Source organism: Dromiciops gliroides, chromosome 2, assembly GCF_019393635.1.
Source record: "Dromiciops gliroides isolate mDroGli1 chromosome 2, mDroGli1.pri, whole genome shotgun sequence".
Lineage (NCBI taxonomy): Eukaryota > Metazoa > Chordata > Mammalia > Microbiotheria > Microbiotheriidae > Dromiciops > Dromiciops gliroides.
Window position 1 is genome coordinate 109,016,117 of NC_057862.1, and position 19,336 is coordinate 109,035,452.

At 47.5% G+C, this 19,336-nt stretch overlaps 1 protein-coding gene and 1 long non-coding RNA gene across 12 annotated transcripts in view; one reads left to right on the forward strand and one right to left on the reverse strand.

The window, feature by feature from the left end:
• The window catches only part of SH3PXD2A (SH3 and PX domains 2A), a 332,613-nt gene that overhangs the window by 230,249 nt on the left and 83,028 nt on the right, over positions 1-19,336 (forward strand). For 6 of the 11 annotated variants that reach the window (XM_043987986.1, XM_043987989.1, XM_043987988.1 and 3 more), the window contains 2 exons: positions 7,743-7,787; positions 15,694-15,825. In XM_043987986.1, the coding sequence (XP_043843921.1) occupies positions 7,743-7,787; positions 15,694-15,825 (177 nt within the window). The remainder of the gene's footprint in view (positions 1-7,742; positions 7,788-15,693; positions 15,826-19,336) is intronic. The other 5 variants (XM_043987987.1, XM_043987996.1, XM_043987991.1 and 2 more) reach the window with 1 other exon arrangement.
• On the reverse strand, positions 15,026-16,524 carry LOC122743211. The gene is made up of 3 exons (XR_006354980.1): positions 16,471-16,524; positions 16,315-16,370; positions 15,026-15,748 (listed from the first exon to the last, which is right to left on the reverse strand). It is a non-coding gene; the product is annotated as an uncharacterized LOC122743211 (long non-coding RNA).

The window sequence follows — 19,336 nt, forward strand, 5'->3', positions numbered from 1 at the left end:
TGGGATTTGAACTCAGGTCCCTCCTGATTATAAGTTCAGCATTCTTTTTACCATGCCATGCTGCCCCTAAGAGGTGGCACAGCCAACAAATAGAAATAAGTCCAAAAGCCAGTGAGATCAATTAGAAAGAGCAGTGGTCCTACTTCTGTCACTTACTGTGTTAGGTGCCTCTTTCAAGTTACTCCTCCCTTTCTGGGCCTCCCTCATTTTCTTCATCATTAAAATAAAAAGGTTGGCACGGTCCCTTTAGCATCCAATGTCCTAAGAAGATACAAATATGAAGAAATAGACCTATGTTAGGTTCTTGAGAGAAGCTCAAGGTTTGGGGGAGATGACCTTAAGCGCTGAAGTTAATGTCATGAGGGCTGATTGTGACCTCTGCCCACCCTTATCCCTACTTATCCTTAAGGTTTTTTGACAGAGATGGAATCCTAGACATGGAGGCTCACCAGTGTGAAAATGCAGATGTTCTTACTCTATCCTGGGGGGGGGGTTGCTTCCTGCCAGAGGGCTGCCTAGAAATTGAGAGAATATATTCTCATGGCCAGTGTTGAGTGCGGGCAGGTCTTACACCTTCCCTCAGGCCTGTTCTTGATCTTAACAAACAGCATCACTGGATTATAGATTTAAATCTGGAAGAGACCCTAGCGGTTATTTAAGTTACCTCAGAGAGGTTAAGAGACTCTGTGGTGGTCATACAAATAGTAAGTGCGAGGGATTGGATTAAAACCCAAGTACTCTGACGCCACTCCATTGCTCCTTCCATTCTGCCATGCTGGGTGAATGCAAGGGTAGGGAGAGACCTGAGGGTTTAGAGATGATCTATTCCAGCCATCGCTTTGTGGAGGAAGAAGCTGATGCCTAGAGAGAGGAAGTGACTTGCCCCAATTCAGGTAGTGAGGGAGCTATAGAATTGGGAATAGAACCCAGGCCCCCTTGCTCCCAGGTCAGGGGTCTTTTCGCTCTGCTGTGAATAGCTAATATGCCTCACAAGGGGTGGGGGAACTGCTGGACCTCAGGAGACCCAACCAAAGTGATAGTACTGAAAGGTTAGTTTCCTAACCCACAAAAGGACAGGACCAGGGCCATGGTTCCCCTTCCCTGGGCCCCTTTCTCCAAGAAGTAGGGGGTCAGTTCTCTGGCCTTCTCCCTTTTTCTAGGTCCTGCAGTCATTCTATCCCATCCGATTTGGCCTCACGGGAGGACCAGCTTCTAAGGCAAGGCACGGTTCCATCACGTGAAAGCCAGATGTGAAGAATTTTCCAAGTGGTTGGAGGTGGGGGTGGGGAGAGGAGGAGTGAGGAGTGGTGATGTAGGGGGCTGGTTGTGTGCATGTATGCGTGTGTGTGTGTGTGTGTGTGTGTGTGTGTGTGTGTGTGTGTGTGTGTGTAGCTCTGTTTACGTGGCATCTGAGAGGGGGTGGGGATTGGTCTGGACACTGAGTGGAGGGGGGAGAGAGAGAAGCAGGGAGGCTCCCTGCAGGAGCAGCTGGGGACTGAGCTCAGCTCAGCTCCCATCAGACATTACAGATCATCGAGTTGTACTGTTCAGATGCTCATTTCCTGCATCATCTATCTTGCTTTAGAATCAGACTCAGTTATTTATACATAAACCAATGTCTGTTTGAAAGGCAGCAGATGCTAGAAATCTACAGCCTTTCCTGGGTGGCTGACATTTTTTGGCTTTTAGAGATGAGAGTTCAGAGCAAAAAGCACTTGACTGCTTGCTAGCCAGGAGCCCTGGGCTCCAGTTTAGATAGCTCACAGCCCATGGCCATGCAGACTCCAGGAAGAATTAATATACCATCGAATTGGAACATTATAAGGGACTTTAGAGATCATTTAGTCCAATCCCCTCTAGTTACAGCTGAGAAAACTAAGGCCCAGAGAGGTAATATTGATCTGTCCAAGGTAGGACAGCTATTTTGTTAAGAAGAGCTGGGACAAAGAATTCGGACTCCCAGATTCCCACTATACCACGTTGCCTTGCCTTTCCCATCCCATTTCCTGACCTTTCCCCTTTATGAGGAGTCTACCATGAATGCATCTCAAACCCTCATGTCATACTCATTGCAAGCTTCTCTCCTAGTCAGAGAGGAGGCCCTAGCAGTACAGAGGGGGTAGTGGGGGTGGGGAATGCTATAGGGCTGATGACTTCATCTTCTTTCCTTGGCCCCCATCCATTATTTCTGGGCCCGTGCCTCCATGGGAACGTACAGGCTTGGCCAGGGGCTAGTGGGATTCGAGGAAGGCATTTGATGAAGAGTAAAAAGAAGAGGAAGAGGTGTCGCTGTTGGTTCTAGGACCACCAAGGAACACCATCTGTGTGTTGAAGTGGAGTGAGGGTAGAATACTTGAAACTTGGATGTCAGATATATTTCCTGTTTGTGACTCCCTTCTCCTTCCCTCCTCTACTGGCCTGTAGCAATGGGGAGAAAGTGTGAATAACAATTTTAGGGGCCTCTAGACCCGTGATTCTATTGGCATGAGGACCTCCCAGCGAGAAAATCCCATTTACCAATGCAGATCAGCAACTTTTCTGCAATTTCTAAACTTGGAAAGTTGTTTCAGGTACTGTAAAGGTTAAATTACTTGCCCGGGTCACTCAGTCAGACCAGGTCTTCCTAACTCCAAAGTTGGCCCTTTGTCCACTATGCCACTGTCCCTCTCTATAGCAAAGTCAATAGCAACTTATTTGTTTTTATGATTTTCAAAGAGCTCTCGTCAGTTTCGCACTAATCCTGTGAAATAGACAAAGCTGGAATTCTTGCTTTCCCCATTTTATAGATGAGGAAACTGAAGTTTAAAGAGGTTACTTACTCCAAGTTAAAGGCCGTTTAAGGCCAGATCAGGGAACAGGACCCCAGTCTTCTAGCTCCCAATAAGCACAATTTTCCCTGTCCTATGTTTATAAGCTAACATGGGATCAGGCCGCAGCAGCTGCAAACAGTAGGCTTTGTCCATCCCAGCCCTACCCTGTCCATGGCCCCTTGGAGAACCTGCACCTGTCTTTGGCTGGGGCCCATGCAAGCTTGCTTAGCAGGGTGGAGAAATGACTCCCATTCCTCCCTCATTTCTCCCATTCCACGCTTCTCAAGGCATCTTCCCATCTGTGGATAGCTGCAGTGGGGCCAGGCTGAGCTGGAGGTGGGGCTGGTCCCACAGGGCTCCCTTGTTCCTCAATGTTCTGATACTGCTTACTACAGAACTCAGAACAGCCTCCCTTGGCTACTGCCATCCAGTACCCATAGAGTATGTGTCCTGAGCTGGCCATTCTCTGCCTTACCTCCAGCACCCCACCCCCTGTGTTCTACCTGAACTAGGAAACTGACCAATCCCTAACTGCCTGGCTTTACCACCCTGAAGGTCAGCTGCACATTCCATCCTGGAGCCTGGCTTCCCACACACATGCTTTGATTTCTGAGAAATCTAGCTCCTAGGGGACCTGGCCCAAGGGCAGAGGATGGGCTTGGTTTGTTCCCCACCCCCACCTTCCTTCTGGCTCTAGAGACAACAAAGGAAAAAGGAGCAGCATTGAAGAAATAATCTGAATAATGTTGGTCTAAAGGAAGAAGACAGAACTAGAAATCAGGACATGAACTAGTCTTTAGTCATGTCATCAACTCTGTGACCTTGGGTAAATCACCTTCTCCGAGCCTCAGGTCCCTCCCCTCTAAACTAAACAGATTTAGACTAGTCATCTCTTGGGCATACCATCCATCTCAAGTGAATTTTTCTCCGAAGGAAAGAATTGTTTCTGGAGAACCATCCTTGCCAAATGTATCTACCTTTTAGATTATGGGAGTCAGAGCTGAATGTGACCTTATAGATCATCTAGTGACAAGGATTTCTTAGTCTGGGGTGTGTGAACTTGTTTTGCACTTATTTTTTTTTTCTGTCTCAGTTATGTAGACTTTATTATTAGAAAATGAGTCTTTTGTTAACCTCACAAAGCCTTACAGCCCAATGCACTGAATTAAATTATAACTAATTCTTATAATGGAAAAGTATGCACATAATAGACTTACTATACATCAAAGACTATCTTACAATATTTTGCACTTATTTTGATCATTGTATTTCAGTGTAATTGGTTTTCTCTATAATCCTATGTGTTTTATTTTATTCATTTAAAAACATGATTCTGGAGGCAGCTGGGTGGCCCAGTGAATAGAGCACTGGCCCTGGAGTCAGGAGAACCTGACTTCAAATCTGGCCTCAGACACTAGCTGTGTGACCTTGGGCAAGTCACTTAACCTTGATTTCTTCCTCCCCTTCCCTCCATAAAAGAAAGAAAGAAAGAGGGGGGAGGAATGAAGGAAGAAAAAAGGAAAGGAAGAAAAAGAAGAAAGAAGGAAAGAAGAAAGGAAGGAAGAAAAAAGGAAAGAAAGAAAAGAAAGAAAGATGATTCTGAGAAAAGCTTCACTGAAAGGGGGTCTACAACACACAAAAAGGTGAAGAAATTCTGTTCTAATCCAAACCTGGCACTTTATAGACAGGGAAACTGAGGCTCAGAGTAATCTGTCAAACATCTGGTCAATAGCAGAGGCAGGCTCTGAATTGAGTCAGTACTTTCCAATATACTTTGAATTGTCACATATCTGATGCTCCTCAGGTAGGTCCCATTCATGGCCCCTAATCATCCCTTCCCTCTTCTCTTCAGCTGAGGCCTGTGCAGACTTTCTTAGGAGAGTCTTTCTTTCCATGCTGTTTTTCCTGTGGATTAGCAGTATTAGGGTGGTTCACTAGGCCTGGTTATCAAGTGAGTACCCTCATTCAGGTTTGTCCTCCTGGGCACCTTGTGGTTGCTCAAGATGGGACAATGGGAATGCAGGAACTGATGATTTGTGTAGGTCATTGTGGCTTAGTTGAACAGGACCCCTCTTTACTGATTAATGCCCCCTACCCCTCATCCCCTCATCTTCTCTATCTTCTGTCCCTTCTCCTTCCCTCTCCCTTTCTTTCCTCCCTTCTCCCCCTTTTCTTTCTACTTCTCTCCCTTCATCTATTTCTCCCTTCCTGCCTTCCCACTCTGTCTCTAGATTTATTTTGTTTTTGTTTCTTTGTTTCTGTCTCTCTTCCTATGTCTCTTTGTATACCCCTCTGTTCTCTCCCCCACTGTCATTCTCATATTCTCTGCCTCTATCATTTAATCTTATTGCCTCTGTTTGTCTTTCTCTTTTTGTCTCCTGCTTTCTTCCTCTTTCTTCTCTGTTTGCCTTTCACTATCTTTGTCTTTCTCTTTCTGGGTCATTCTCTCTGTCTCTTGTTTTTTTGTATTTCTTTGTTCTGTCTGTCTGTCTCTCTCCCTCCCTTCTCCTCTCCCCATCCTCCATCCCTTCCCAACCCAGAGCCAACGGCCTTGTCGGCTTCCTAGCTGGAGGACAGGCATCTGAGGGCCAAAGGCTCAAAGTACAGATCCCACCTCTCCCCTCTGAGTGTTTTAAGAACGCAGGATGAGTCCTTCCCACTAGGGAGCAGACTGTGCTATATGGGGGAGGGCATCAGAGCAGCTACATTCATTCTACACATCTGAAGAACTGGGAAATAAATCATGTTGTAGGGGGAAATTTTTCTTCCAACTTTAAAGCTATGATCTTAAGAATTTATATAATTTTTTTTAAAATCCAGACCACTTCTCATCCAGTTTCCATTTTATTTTGTCAAGCAAGTGAGAGGGCCCTGCATTTTCTTGTACTTTCCTTACCATTCAAACATTTAAATCTAAAGGTGCCTCTTCTTGAGGGACAATGTATTGAATCTAGAGAGTTAGGAGGTGTGAGTTCAAATGCTGACTGATATTCATTAGCTGAATCACTATGAGAAAAATAATTTCATCTCATTGAACTGTTACATCATCTTTAAAATAGGGATATCAAGCCTCCAAGTAATCCTACCCATGAAATAGTGAAATCCCTGGAGGAAGGTCTTTAGTTAGGTGGATGATCTAAGAAGGATTTATATAAAGATAAGCACAAGAATCACATAAGATTAGAATATATGGAGCAATTGTGGTCTGTTCTTAGGCAGGGCATACTGACACCAGTGAGATCAGAGAGCCAGCAGAGTACTGATATAAGCAAAGGAACATTGGTTAGGCTTGGTCTCTGCTCTGAAATGTCAAATAAAAGTGTGAAATTCAATAAAATAAAAATAAAATGGGGATGGGGGGCGGTGATAATACTTACACTACCTACCTCACAGGGTGGTTATGGAAAAAGCCATTCGTAAACTATAGAAGTGTTGTCTCTCATTATAATCTCTTCTGGGTTAGAGGCAAGCAGGCCTTCCTGAAGGCAGGAGATTGGACCCATTGACGTGACAAGAGCCCTGGTTCTCTGGTAACCCATTATCACTCCCTGAAAAGGCTTCCTCACCTAAGTATTTACTCCTACTTAGGAAATCTTAACCTAACCTCTTCAGAAAACTGCTCCTGGGGGCAGCTAGGTGGCGCAGTGAATAAAGCAATGGCCCTGGATTCAGGGGGACCTGAGTTCAAATCCAGCCTCAGACACTAGACACTTATTAGCTGTGTGACCCTGGGCAAATCACTTAACCCTCATTACCTCACAAAAAAGAAAGAAAGAAAGAGAAAAAGAAAACTGCTCCTGGAAAACTGTACCTGCATGGAGCATCTTTCCCCCTTATTTGGATCTTACCACATCCTTCAAAGCCAGTACTTCTAGGACTACTTTCCTGATACCCCAACACTAAATGAGAGTGATGTCTCCCCTCCCTTCATTCCTCTAACCTTTCCTGTACGTACCATGCAATAGAGCATTTGGTAATACAAATACTGTCTTGTATTGATTGTTGTTGCTTGTTGTATGAATCTTCTCATGCCTTCCAAATTGGACAGACAGGGGCTGTCTTTTCCTTCTCTGTCACTCCTCATCAAACAGCCTGACACAAAGTTGGACAAACAATAAATAAATATTCAACAAAGACTTTGAATAGATGAGGCTGGAGGACACTAAAAGATTGTCCAGTTCTTTCATTTTACAGAAGAAAATGAGATCCAGAGAGGGGAAGTTACTTTCCCAGTGTCAACAAGTCAGTCACAAACTTGGGACTAGAACCTTTTCCAGCATGCCACTCACTTCATCATCTCTGATTAGTTATTAATCAATCAATCAACCAAGTATTTATTGGGCACCTACTATGTGCCAGATAGTGGGAATACAAAAACAATTCCTACTTCTTTCCTCCAACCACAGCCCTTGATATCATCTACTACAATTCAACTACTACTTCCAGGCCATTCAGGAAGGAGCTGGGCCCAAATCTTACCTCTGGACCTTACTAGCTGTGTAACCATATGTCTGAGTCATTTAACCTTTTGGAGTTTCATTTGTGTGGTTTGTTTTCGTGGAGAGATAGAAGGAAGGAAGGGCCAGGGTTGCTTTTTTCTTTTAAGGCCAATACTAATATAGCAGGGCCAGATCCAGGAAATCAATCAGGACCCTGGAGCATTTTGGGGATTCCTGGGTGTCAGCAAACACTTCATTAGTCCTCATCCTACCCATGCTGTGGCTCTTCCAGAGATGACACCAGCCCCTGACCAGCTGGCCTCCTTGTGTGCCTTGGCCTAAGAAGGACATCTCCCTGCAGTGACTCTGCTGTTATTTCCTTTGTCTTGATGAGTGAGCTCCTGGCCCCTCTGGTTTGCCTAATAATCTAACCGATGCTTTCTCCTTCTCTGATTCTGTTTCTCTGCTGCCTTTCTCTTTGGGAATTTGGAAGTATGGCTGTCCAGCTGGACTGAGTCTCCCAAGAGGGATCTTACAGGTACCACTCACTGCATGAACTGTGTGTGCTTGTGTAGGCGGATGAAGTTGTGCTTGCCTGCCTACCTCCAAAGGTTGCATGCCAGCCTGGAGAAAGGTGCTGGCCTGGCCAATCTGGGTTTCCCTTCGGAATCATTGCCTTCATTACTGCCACTTATTTATTTCCCAGATTTGCAGTTCACCCTTAAAGACCCTCAGAAATGCATGTGTTTTCCTAGCTCCAAGACCCTCGTTAGCAGTAACAATAATAATAAGACAATCTATTCATAGACCGTTTGAACTGCAAGCGATCTTAGAAAAACCCCTCTGGTCCCTCACATTTTTATCTCCTTTCTTTTGATCATTTATAACGCCCCAAAGGCCAGTCAGTGCCTTAATCCCCATTTTGCAGAAGGCAAAGCCACTCAGCTCATCAGTGACAGAGCTGACCCTGTAGCTCAGGCCTCCTGACTCCCAGCCTAATGTTGTTTCTGCAACATCTCTGTTATCTTTGGTCACAGTCCCCTTTTTTCTGATGGCTTGGTCTCCCCCAGAGTCTCAAGTAGAAAATAAGGAGGCTATAGTCAGTCTTTCTCCCCTCTGAGGAAAGAGATGAGAAGTCCTGTTAACAGCATTTGGGGACGAGGTAGACAACATTGGTCTGTTTCATTTTGTAAGGTGTGAGAAAGAGATCTGGCATCCCCGTGAGGTTTCCCAGAAGGGCCAGCTTGTCTTTTTCAGGGCACAAGCTATTACCCTGGGCTGTGCTTTAGGAAATCATTCCCTGTTTTTCCCTTCTTGTCCACTGGGATAAAAAAGTGAAGAGACAAGGACAGAGGACAGTGGAAATATCGCGGAAGATTGTCTCTCTTGGTTAGAGCTACTTGTTGGAGACTTTAAGATTTCCAGGCAACAATAGGAAAAGGCAATAGGTATTAGGGAAGCATCTTTCTGTCCCCTGAGAATAGTAATAGAAAGCTAAGTGACACAATGGAAAGAGTGACAAACTTAAGGATAGGAAGACTAGAGTTTGGACAGTTATTTAGCTGTGTGACCTCAGAAACCCCTGCATCAAGGGGCAAGTTACTTCATCACTCTCGGCCTCAGTTTCCTTATCTGTAAAATGGGAACTGACAATAGCATCTACCTCCTAGAGTTGTTATGAAGATCAAATGAGATAATGGATGTAAAGTCCTTTGCATATTTTAAAGTGCTATAAATAACTATTATTAGACAAGGATGCATGAGGATCGTTATTACCCAAAAGAGAAGGACCCCATTGGATCTCTAGGGGTCAGGATATACAGAGTGGTCATGCCTGCGGGTGCGATGCTGTTCAGGCCCAGCAGGTGGAGAAAGGAGATTGATATCCAGACCTGCCTGGCCCTGGTAACCTGGTTCTGCTAGTTCTTTGGTCTCTTTTCCAGTTCCTTGGTGTGATGCACCTAGGCTACATCTGAATTCGGGAGAGGGCCAGGTGTCTTATGAGGTGGGAAGGGTCTCAGGCAGATCCATTTGGTTTCCTACCACTGATGTCACGATCTTGAAGATGACAATTTTGTGAATTTGCATGAGGACTGGAAGCTTCTAGCAAGGAATGCAGGGGTTTCTAGACAAGGGAGATGGAAGGGGACATCAGGCAGGGAGCACAGGTCACCTCTAGAGCATGGACAGATAACCTATTGGAGAATGATGCTTCCTGAAAAGACAGAGGGAGACCGCAGAAGCGCATCTCCTCTCTCACCCTTTCCTCCTCCTCGTTACCCTGCTTCTCTCCCCCCCCACACCACACACACACACACACACACACAGGACCCAAAGACCTGGCTCCGTCCTGTGCAAGGTCTCACCCCCGCAATGGAAAACTCTTTGGTCTGGCATGCAGGAGTCCCAGGTTCTAATTCCAGCTGCACTGTTCACTCCCTGTGGCTGCTGGAAGTCCCTTTTCTTCCCTGTAAGATGAAAGGATTGGTCTAGGGAGCCTCTAAAATCCCTTTCAACTGACAGTAAATGACTTTCTTCCCTCTTTCCAGCAAGGAGAGAGCAGGCAGAGGCCTGGGCTAGGCACCTAGCAGGAAGAAGAGGAGGAGTGTCCGGGGTCTCTGGAGGGAAAGAGGAGGGCTCTGCTGCTCTCCTATGCCACGTTTCACCCCAGCTGGACTGTTCTCCACACAATGGCTGTCCTGATGCTGTCTGTAATGAAGTGTTGGGTCCTGAGCTAATCGCTTGGGCCGTTTCCTTTTTCTATTCCCCCTTTCCATAGGCCAAGTGTGCAGGGACCTCAGGCTGTGGCCAACAACAATACATTTTATTCAAGAGACGTATAGCTTTTCAAACCGTGTGTCTGCGGGGCAGCCAGCAGTGGCCCGGCCCAGCTGAGGAAGAAAAAATCCCAACCTCACACCATTTATAGGGGCAGATGGGTTCTCAGAGGAATCTGGAGGGAGTTTCTAAGAGTTGAGTCCAGCGGTTGGGAGAGGGGGTACACTGGGGCCAGGAGATAGTAGGATTTTACTTGGGGAGGGATCTTTGAGGAGTAAAAGGCACATGATGGGTCATTTCAGCCTCTTAGAGAGATCCAGGCCAGGAATCAGGGAACCTGCATTTGCTCCTAATTAACTGTATTGCTTTGCTTAACTTCCCAAGCCTCAGTTTTTCTACCTGAACAGTGGGTATGACCCTTAACCTGCCCGTCTTCACAGAGACATTGTGACCATCATTCGGTGGAAAAGCAATATCCGGAGTCCAGGGACAATGAGAAAGAATGGTCACTGTGGTGGTGTGGGTCATTGGCAAGGACGCTAGATTTAGAGCCCAAATACCTGCCTTTGAGCGCCAGCTCTGCTGACCTACTGCCTCTGTGTCCTAGGGCAGGTCATTTTCTTTCTCTGGGCCCAAGTTTCCTCATCGGTTAAAATGAACTTAGTGTCACAGGCCCTGAGTTTGAATCCTGGCACTGCCATTTATTTCCTTGATCTTGTGATCTTGGACAAGTAGCTTAACACAGATGGGCTTTGGCTTCTTTCTCTGTCAAACGAGTGAGTTGAACCAGATGACTTCTAAAGCTCCTTCCTATTCTGGCTCTGTGATATCCATAAGGTCCCTTCCAGGCTGAAATCCACAGTCCTGTGATCCTTCCAACTAGTGACCCAGAGCTCTTGTTCCCGATGTGGCCTTGGGTGATGCTGGTGCTCAGTTCTGATGCTATAGTATTATTCTTCTACAAGAAAGAGAAGTCTACTGGTTATGTGCAGGATGAATTGGAAGGGAATAGCATAGAGGCAAGGGAGAAGCCCCGCAAGGAAGCTTTCATAGTAGTAAGCCTTCCTGTGCAGGAAGGAAGGACTAGGAAGGTGGGATGTCAGGTTCTCCTTGACCTCCCAGGCTTTCCTCCAGGCCTTCACAGGTGCTGTGAACCTGGCCCTTAGGAAGAGAGGAACCGCTAAGTCTTTGGGACCAGAGTCTCAGTGAGTCTGTCACAGGAGCTCTTCACCAGGATGGGACAGAGCTCATTCTGCAAACCAGGGCAGGGCTGTCCTTTTTCCAAGGCCTCAAGGGAAATGTCCCTGCCACCACACCAGGCGCCTACTATCCGCTGCTAATCTGAAAACTAGAGCCATCCCACCCGTGGCCTCTCTTCCGCCCCAACCCAAGCAGATCTCCAGCATTCCCATTACTGACTGGGAGGGAATCCAAGGTGGCCGGTATGGAATTACGTCACTGCAGACCGAGTAGTTTCTCATCTGGATACCTGCTCCCAGCTCAAGTATCCAGGGCCGCTCCCACTCCGTGCAGTCAGCATGAGCGTTGGGGCAGATGCCAGAGTACTTACTTACCAAGGCCTCAGGGAGAGAGACTGAGTGAAATAGATGGCAAGGGAGGGAAATGCAAAGCATTTATTAAGCACTTGCTGTACGCCAGACGCTTTGCTCATTTTAAGTGTGTCTCTGCATGTGTTGTGTGGACAAATGGGACTGCCTATTTTAATCTTTGCCCGTGTGTGGGGATGTTTATGAGTTTGCAAGGAGATGTGGTCACAGATATGCCCATCTGCGTGCATGTGCATTTATTTCTGAGTGTTTGTGGCCCAATTATGCAAGGATACAAATATGAGTCTGCGTGTGCAAACATGTCCACATTTGTGTGTGCAGCCTGTTATAAGTGATTGTTTAAATCGGTGTATGTCTGGGAAAATGTGAGTGGGAACGTGGGAACAGTTGTGCCTTTTGTGAGTGTTCACTTGTATGTGTGAGTACGTAGAGAAACATCGAGGATGCAGGGAAGGGGTGGTACAAGGTGGGCAGGGTGTCTAACAGTTACTTGAATAGCCTCCAAAGGGTATGCTCATCTGTGTACTAAATGTGTATATCTGTGTACCAAATGAACTTTTTCTACCCGTTCCCCAGAGGCTCAGCCCCTAGAAAGCTAAGGGCAACCTTCCAAAGAGGGATCCAGGGGAGAGAGAGGGCTGGGGGCTGGGAAAGGCATAGTTTTCCCTTCTTCTATCATCCTGCCTCAGGTTTTCTTGGCATGAGTTTAAACCCTCTTGATTTTCCTGTAGTCACTGCCCTTGTATTCTGCACATGGCCTGAGTCCTCCCACATCTTTTGGCTGTAAGGCTTCTTCCTTTTCCCTGTCTTTTCTTCCTTGCTCCCCTTTCTACCCCATTCCCTTTCTGGGGCCCAAACTGCCAACCAACCCTCTTTCCAGGTAGCTAATGCACAGAATTATCTCTCCACATCACCTAATGGCCAACTGATCAACTAGCAGACCTGTCCAAGACACCCCAAAACACGGGTGCTCCAGCCCCCTGTATGCTGAGGGGCTTTTAACCATGTATGTAGGCTGTAAAAGGTGGTCCCACCTGTGGCCATCTGGGCCAAGACATTCCCATGGGTATATAAGGGGTGGGGGAGCGTCTTTTTTGCTCCCCATTAACCCCTTAGGAGGGGATGCTCTCACCCCTTGAAAGTCCCCGTGCTTCAGCCTCAGTGGGAGGTATTCCTTCCTCGTTAAAGCAGTGCTGTCCAGCTGGAGAAAGGGGAGTGTCCAGGCCCTGTCTTGGAGGGGGGGAGAAGCTGCCAGAGCCGTTGGTTACATTTCTCCTTGACATTTAATCCCATCCCTAGAGTGACTTGGCCTGGGTACTGTTCCAGGAATACAGTCACTGTACACACACACACACACACACACACACACCCCTATAGTTGTGTGGTCTTTTTAACTTTATGCTGGGGGCATTGTGGCCTACTCCTGGAGGTCCCCCTCTCCCTCACCCCCTCTTTGGGTAGCTCCCAATGTGTGGGACCTTGCTGGTCAGAAGAAGACTGCTTATGGGAACTCTGCACTGCAGGTTTTGGCCACGGCCACCTAGGCCTTTGTGGAAGGGACTCAGCCTCAGTGTCGGAGAAGGGCTCTGGGGACACAAACACCTGGCAGTAAAATGAGCCCATTAAAGAGAAAACAAAGCAACACAGGGGAAGGGAGGGAAGGTGGAAGACCGAGGGCCGGAGTGACTGGGCCACTGGGAGAGGAGTTTGGAGAAAAGTTCAAGCAGCGCTTAAAATGGGCCAGATGGGGGTGAGGTCAGTGCTGGAGGCCCATTGTGATTGATAAACTGGCTTGGGCATGTGTGTCCTCTGTAGCGGCCTCTCCGCCCGCCCCCCCCCTCCCCGCCCCCAAATTCTGTAAGAGCTAATGATATATGTGGGGAGAAAGGAGGGATTCAGTCTATCAGGAAATGGAGCTCAGGAGAGTGAAGAAGCATCCCCTCTACAAGTGTGAAGACACAAGGAACCTCTTCCAAGCAGCTCATGAATGCCTTCTTCCTATGAACTCATAGCATTTGATGTCTCTGGCTCGGCCATTCACTGAACACTCAGTTTTTACATCCTTTTCAGCTGGTCTCTCGTTGTTTTGTGGGCATACATCTTATCTCCCCAACTCTCTCAGTGTTCTAAACAACTCTCTCAGATTCTAAGTGCAGAGCATAGGCCAGTCTGCATTATAGCAGCAAAATCATCAGTATCCCTAGGGACAGTTTTGTCCCTAAACTGATTCCTATTTATTTTATCAAGCTGGACATAAAATAGGTGTAAGATCTGAAATCATAGTGTCATAGATTGCTGGAGTTGGAAGGGACTTTAAAGATTGTTTTGTCCAGCCCCTTTATTTTACAGAGAAGGAAACTGAGGCCCAGGGAGAGGAAATGAGATGTTTAATATCCCAAAGCAAGTGGGTGATGGGGCTAAGACTAGGGCCCAGGTATCTTGATCCACAGGCCAGTGCTCTTTTCACGAAAACATAAATCTAAGGAAGAAGACCGACCAGAGCAGGGCCTTCTAAATCACTGCATTTCACAGAGTCAGTATAAGTCCCAGTATATTTGTTGAGAAAGGAGTAGTTCCTGCCATCAGGTAGCTCAGAGCCTAATTTGGGAGAGAAGACATGTGCATGAAGAGAAAGCGAGGTTATCAGGCAGGGGATGTTAGGTGCCAAGCAAACTTTAGAACAATGCCTATGAATGTTGAGAGGAAGGGAGGATTTCTGTGGATTAGGGTGGTTAGAGAACCCTCCTTGGAAGAGGTAGGACCCTCCTGACAGAGAAAGGGTTATCCCCATGGGGGTGGGCCTTGAGTTCTGAGTGATGACCTTCTGACCTGCCCTTCCCTACCCCCCCTCCCACTGCCAGCCTCAGTCTTGAAAACCTGGAGATTGCAACAACCCCCCATAAAGGAGACCTGAGGAGGGAAGGAGCTGTGGCCAAGAGCTCTCCTCTCCAAGTGTGCTTGGGGAGGAGCATTGAGGGGAGGGGGGGTCATTTTGCAATGGCCAGTCCCAGCTTGAAATCTCTTTTGGCAGAGGGGCAGTTGGGAAGGGAAGGGGGAGCGGGCTGACAGTTGGACAAACCTCCGCCTTGGGGGCTGGGTCTTTGGGTGGGAGTGGAAGTGGGGGAGTGCCCTCGCACAAACAGCAGTGGAATATGGGGCAGCGAGGGAGCCTTGGGTTTCAGTGGGGAAAGAATGCAACCGAACTTTTGGAAACTTCAGTTAGGGAGGGCGGGAGGAAGGCAGGCTGTTAGTAAGACTCTGGCTCCGGGAATTAGTTCTTCAAGTTTCAAGTAAACAGTCCCCCAGCCCTCCCTCCCCTCCAACCCGTCCCTCCCTCCTTCCTTCCCTCCTTCCCTTCCTCCACCCCCAGCTCCTCATTCGACGGGGCTCATGTGTTTCTATTTAAGGGCTGCAGTGTAAACCCAAGTGATTGGCGTCCACAGCCCCCTCTTAACTTCCAGCCTAAGCTTCAGACAGCTTCAAGAGAAGGAGCTGGGTCTCTGAGGGGAGAGCTGTTTATTTTTGCTGGAGTTTGCAGGGGTGGGGGGAGGTGGGGACTCTTCCTTCTTTCTTGCTTGCTTTCTCTTCTCTCCTTTTCTTTTTGTTTCCTTCCCTCTTTCCCACGACAGACCCGAATGCCTCCCCCCCACCCCTCCCTGGATCTCATGGTCGACACTCATGGGGCCAGGCCGGGAGATAGCGGAGCTCCCTTTCGAAAGAGACTTATTTTCAGCCTCCTTTAGGAAACTTTGAGATCAGCTAACTCCCAGTGGGGCAAACTTTGGGATTTGCTTCTCTCCCCACCCCCTCCACCCTTTCCCCTTCTTCTCTTACTCCTTCTCCTTTTTCTTTCTCCCTCCACCCCTTCTCCCTGCACTCCTGCTCCCCAATGTCCCCAGGCCCCGCTGCACTGCGGGCCAGAGGGGGGTATTTCTATATGGCCAGGCCTTTGGGATTATGTTGCGAGCCCCAGCTGCCCGCTGATTGGTCTGGTACTGGCGACAGATCGGCCTATCATGAGTCGGATGGACAGAGGTCGGCCACCCCGCGGAGCCATGGCTGGACGCTGGCTCACCGCATGCTTTCTGCCCTCACCAGGTGCCGACGTGAACTCGGAGCCCATGATCCTGGAGCAGTATGTGGTGGTGTCCAACTATAAGAAGCAAGAGAATGCTGAACTCAGCCTGCAGGCCGGCGAGGTGGTGGATGTCATCGAGAAGAATGAGAGCGGTGAGACCCTCCCTCCCAGTCATCCTGGGGACGTTCGCCTGGTCTGCTTTCTCCCCTGAAAGTGACTGGGTTTGTTCCCTTTCCTCCCCTCCCCTGCTCGCCGGTCTTCTCCCTCCCTCCTCCCTCTCTCCCTCCTTCACTGGAGCTATACATTAGCTCCATCTGGTTCTGTGCTTGGCTGTGGGGGCTGAAGTTTCACCCTGTTGGTTTGGGCCAGAGGCCAGAAGGTTGTCTTGTGCTGTAAGAATGTCTCCCGGGCTGATGGAGTAATTAACCGGCTCCCGTTAATGGAAAGCCAAGGCGGCATCGCCTGGGCTGAGATCCCACTTCCAAAGACTGACCAGTACAACAGGCGACTCTTCCCCCCAACCCCGGGGTGGGGTCGGGGGTTGAGCTCAGAGGTTCTGGGATGGATGGATGGCATCCTGTACAGAGGTCGCCTGCTTCTCTTTGGACCCTTCCCTCTCCTCCCTACTCCCCTGTGGTTACCTCTCCTCCTAGGACCACATTCTTAGCCAGGGTCCAGCCAGTCCATCATCAGTTAACTACCAAGAAGACAGAGAAAGTGATGCATCTTGGCTCTCTTACCAGGGGCCCACCACACCCCTCAGCCACCCAGAGGGTGCTGGCAAGTCACCAGCTTACCAGGTCCCTGTCCCACACTGTCTTCAGGTCTGTAAGAGGCCCCGGGGGAGAAAGCCCACAGTTCCTACATGGATGGTGTGCGGAGAGTGAGGCTCCAAAACTTTAGTCAGAACCCCTTCCCGTTTTGTACAAGGCCAAGATCAGGGTCACTAGAGGAAGCAGGGAGGTCAGTCCTGTCGATGTCCAGGAAATGGTAATGAGGAGACAGGGAGAAAGGGGAGAGCCAGTAAGAAGAGCCTTTCCCAAACTAGGCCAAAGTACATATTGACTCAAGAGCAAAAGTCACCGTGGTGAAAAGAGAGAACCAAGAGTCAATAAGCCCAGTAGGATGTGGGGGTCCATCCCTGCTGCTGGCGCCCGGCCTGATGATGGCCACACTGCTGTGGGGCAAGATTCAGGTTGGCTATGGAAGGCTCTTTCCCTCAGGCTGGTGGCAGTAGATTCACTTTCCTGGAAGTTTGTTTGAGGAAAATTCCTCAAGAGCACTGACATTTTCAGAGCCCTGTCCAGGAGTTATTCCTCCCTCTCCACTGCCCTCTGGGGTTAGTGATGAGGAAGATCCTGTCTCCTCCCCAGTCTGTATATGACCAGCACAGGTCCCTACCCACAAAGGAAGATTCAGCCTTGAGAAGATCCTAACCATCTTTCATTATCCTCTTGGCATTTTCTGTTTTAAGGAGTCCTTTCACATTCATTCTCTTGTTTGAGTGAATTCTCTTGTGGGGTAGCAAGGCAGAGCTGTTTGCTCTTTTGACATGGGTCAATTGCAGCTCAGAGCTGCAGTACCTGGACAGGGATTCCTGATTCCCAGTCTGCTTTCCAGCACGCTATGCTGTGGTTAGGCTGAATGGGACTTGGGATGAAAGAGGAAAGGGAATCAGCTGGCTGCTAATGAAGGAACTCTTGTCTTGCCTTGTAAGCTCCTTTATAGAGTGGAATGTGAGGGCAGAGGTTGTTTGAGGCTTACAGTTCTTGGATTTGACTCCTAAGGACAGTGCTCATGTGGGTCCACAGGTATCCTGGTAGGGATATTAAGAATAATAATAGGGGCAGCTAGGTGGCACAGCGGATAGAGCACTGGCCCTGGATTCAGGAGGACCTGAGTTCAAATCTGGCCTCAGACACTTGACACTTACTAGTTGTGTGACCCTGGGAAAGTCACTTAACCCTCATTGCCCCCCCGCAAAAATAATAACAACAATCATCATCATCTATATTAATAGTAATTATCATTATTTACATGAATAATTGTCATTATAGAAATAGTTATTATTTGAATTGATGATTGTCATTATTATTATTCATAACAATCAATAATAAAGAACTTTAAGGTCTGCAAAACACTTTATCTATGTTGTCTCATTTGGTTCTTACAACAACCCATTTAAAAGAATGGGAAAACTGATGTTTACAGAGGTTAAAGGAATCACCCATGGTCACAACTTTAAAAATGTACTGTATCGGGGCAGCTAGGTGGCGCAGTGGATAGAGCACTGGCCCTGGAGTCAGGAGTACCTGAGTTCAAATCCGGCCTCAGACACTTAACACTTACTAGCTGTGTGACCCTGGGCAAGTCACTTAACCCCAATTGCCTCACTAAAAAAAAAAAAATGTACTGTATCTAAAGCTGAATTTGAACTTAGATCCTCTTGACTCCAAGTGTAATGCTTTATCCACTTCACCACCTAGCCATTACCCATTTTGACTGCTGTTCCCTCTCTCCATTTTGGAAAGAACAGACATAGCAGAAAATCCATGTGAAAAACAAATGGGGTTATAGAAACAAACATAGGAACTCAGAAATGGAAAAGACCTTTACAATTATCTAGTCTGACCTCCTTATTTTATAAAATGGCAGGGACTAGGGACTAGAACAGAGAAGCTGGTTCTCCCAGTCTCTTTACCACATAGTTGGCAGAAACTGGGACTAAAACTCGGCCATCTCAACTTGTGCTCCAAAGCTCTTTCCGCTACACCATGGCCATAAGCATGTTAGATTGTAAGCTCCTTGAGGGCAGGGACTGTCTTTTGCCTCTTTTGGTATCCCTAGGGCTTAGCACATAGTAGGCACTTAATAGATGCTTATTGATTGAGTGATAATGGGAGGGAAAGTTTGGATGTCAAAAAAAATGTCAATGTTTGCTAGCAGAATCAGGGTCTAGAATGAGTTTGGGGACAGCCCTTCTGGATTCTTTCTGGCACGTATCACATCAAGGGTACTGAGTTCATTTCTGGGGAATGTTATTTTAGGGAAGACACTGACTAGCTAGAGCACTTCAGAGGAAGATGCTCAGGACAGTGAAGAGACTCAAAACCCTTACATATGAGGAATAGCTAAAAGATCTGGTTATTTTAGCCTGGACAGAAGAATCAGGGGAGGACATGGTCATAGTTTTCAAACATCTGAAGGTAATATGGCACAGTGGGAAGATTGCTAGATTTGGAATCAAAGGACCTGGATTCAAATCCTGACTCTTGCTCTGACCTGTAAAATGGGTGTATTAGACTAGATGACCCAAGATCTCTTCCAGTTCAAAGACCATGATCCTGTGATCTATAAGGTTCCCATGTGGAAGAGGCATTAAACCTTTTCTGTGTAGCACCAAGGCGCAAAGGTAGGAGCGATAGTAAGGAGACAGATTTCAGCTGCGTAGAGGGAAAAACTTCTGAATAACTAGAGCTGTCCAACAACAAAGCAGGAAGCCTCATGAAGCAATGAGCACCATGTGTCATTGGAGGTATTTAAGTAAAGGTTGAAAGACCAGCTACCCGGAATACTTTAGGGAAAGGTTTCTTGCATCAGAGACCGGGAGTCTTCTAAGTTTCCTTTCCAATTCTAAGATGCTGTGACTCAGTGAGATGATGT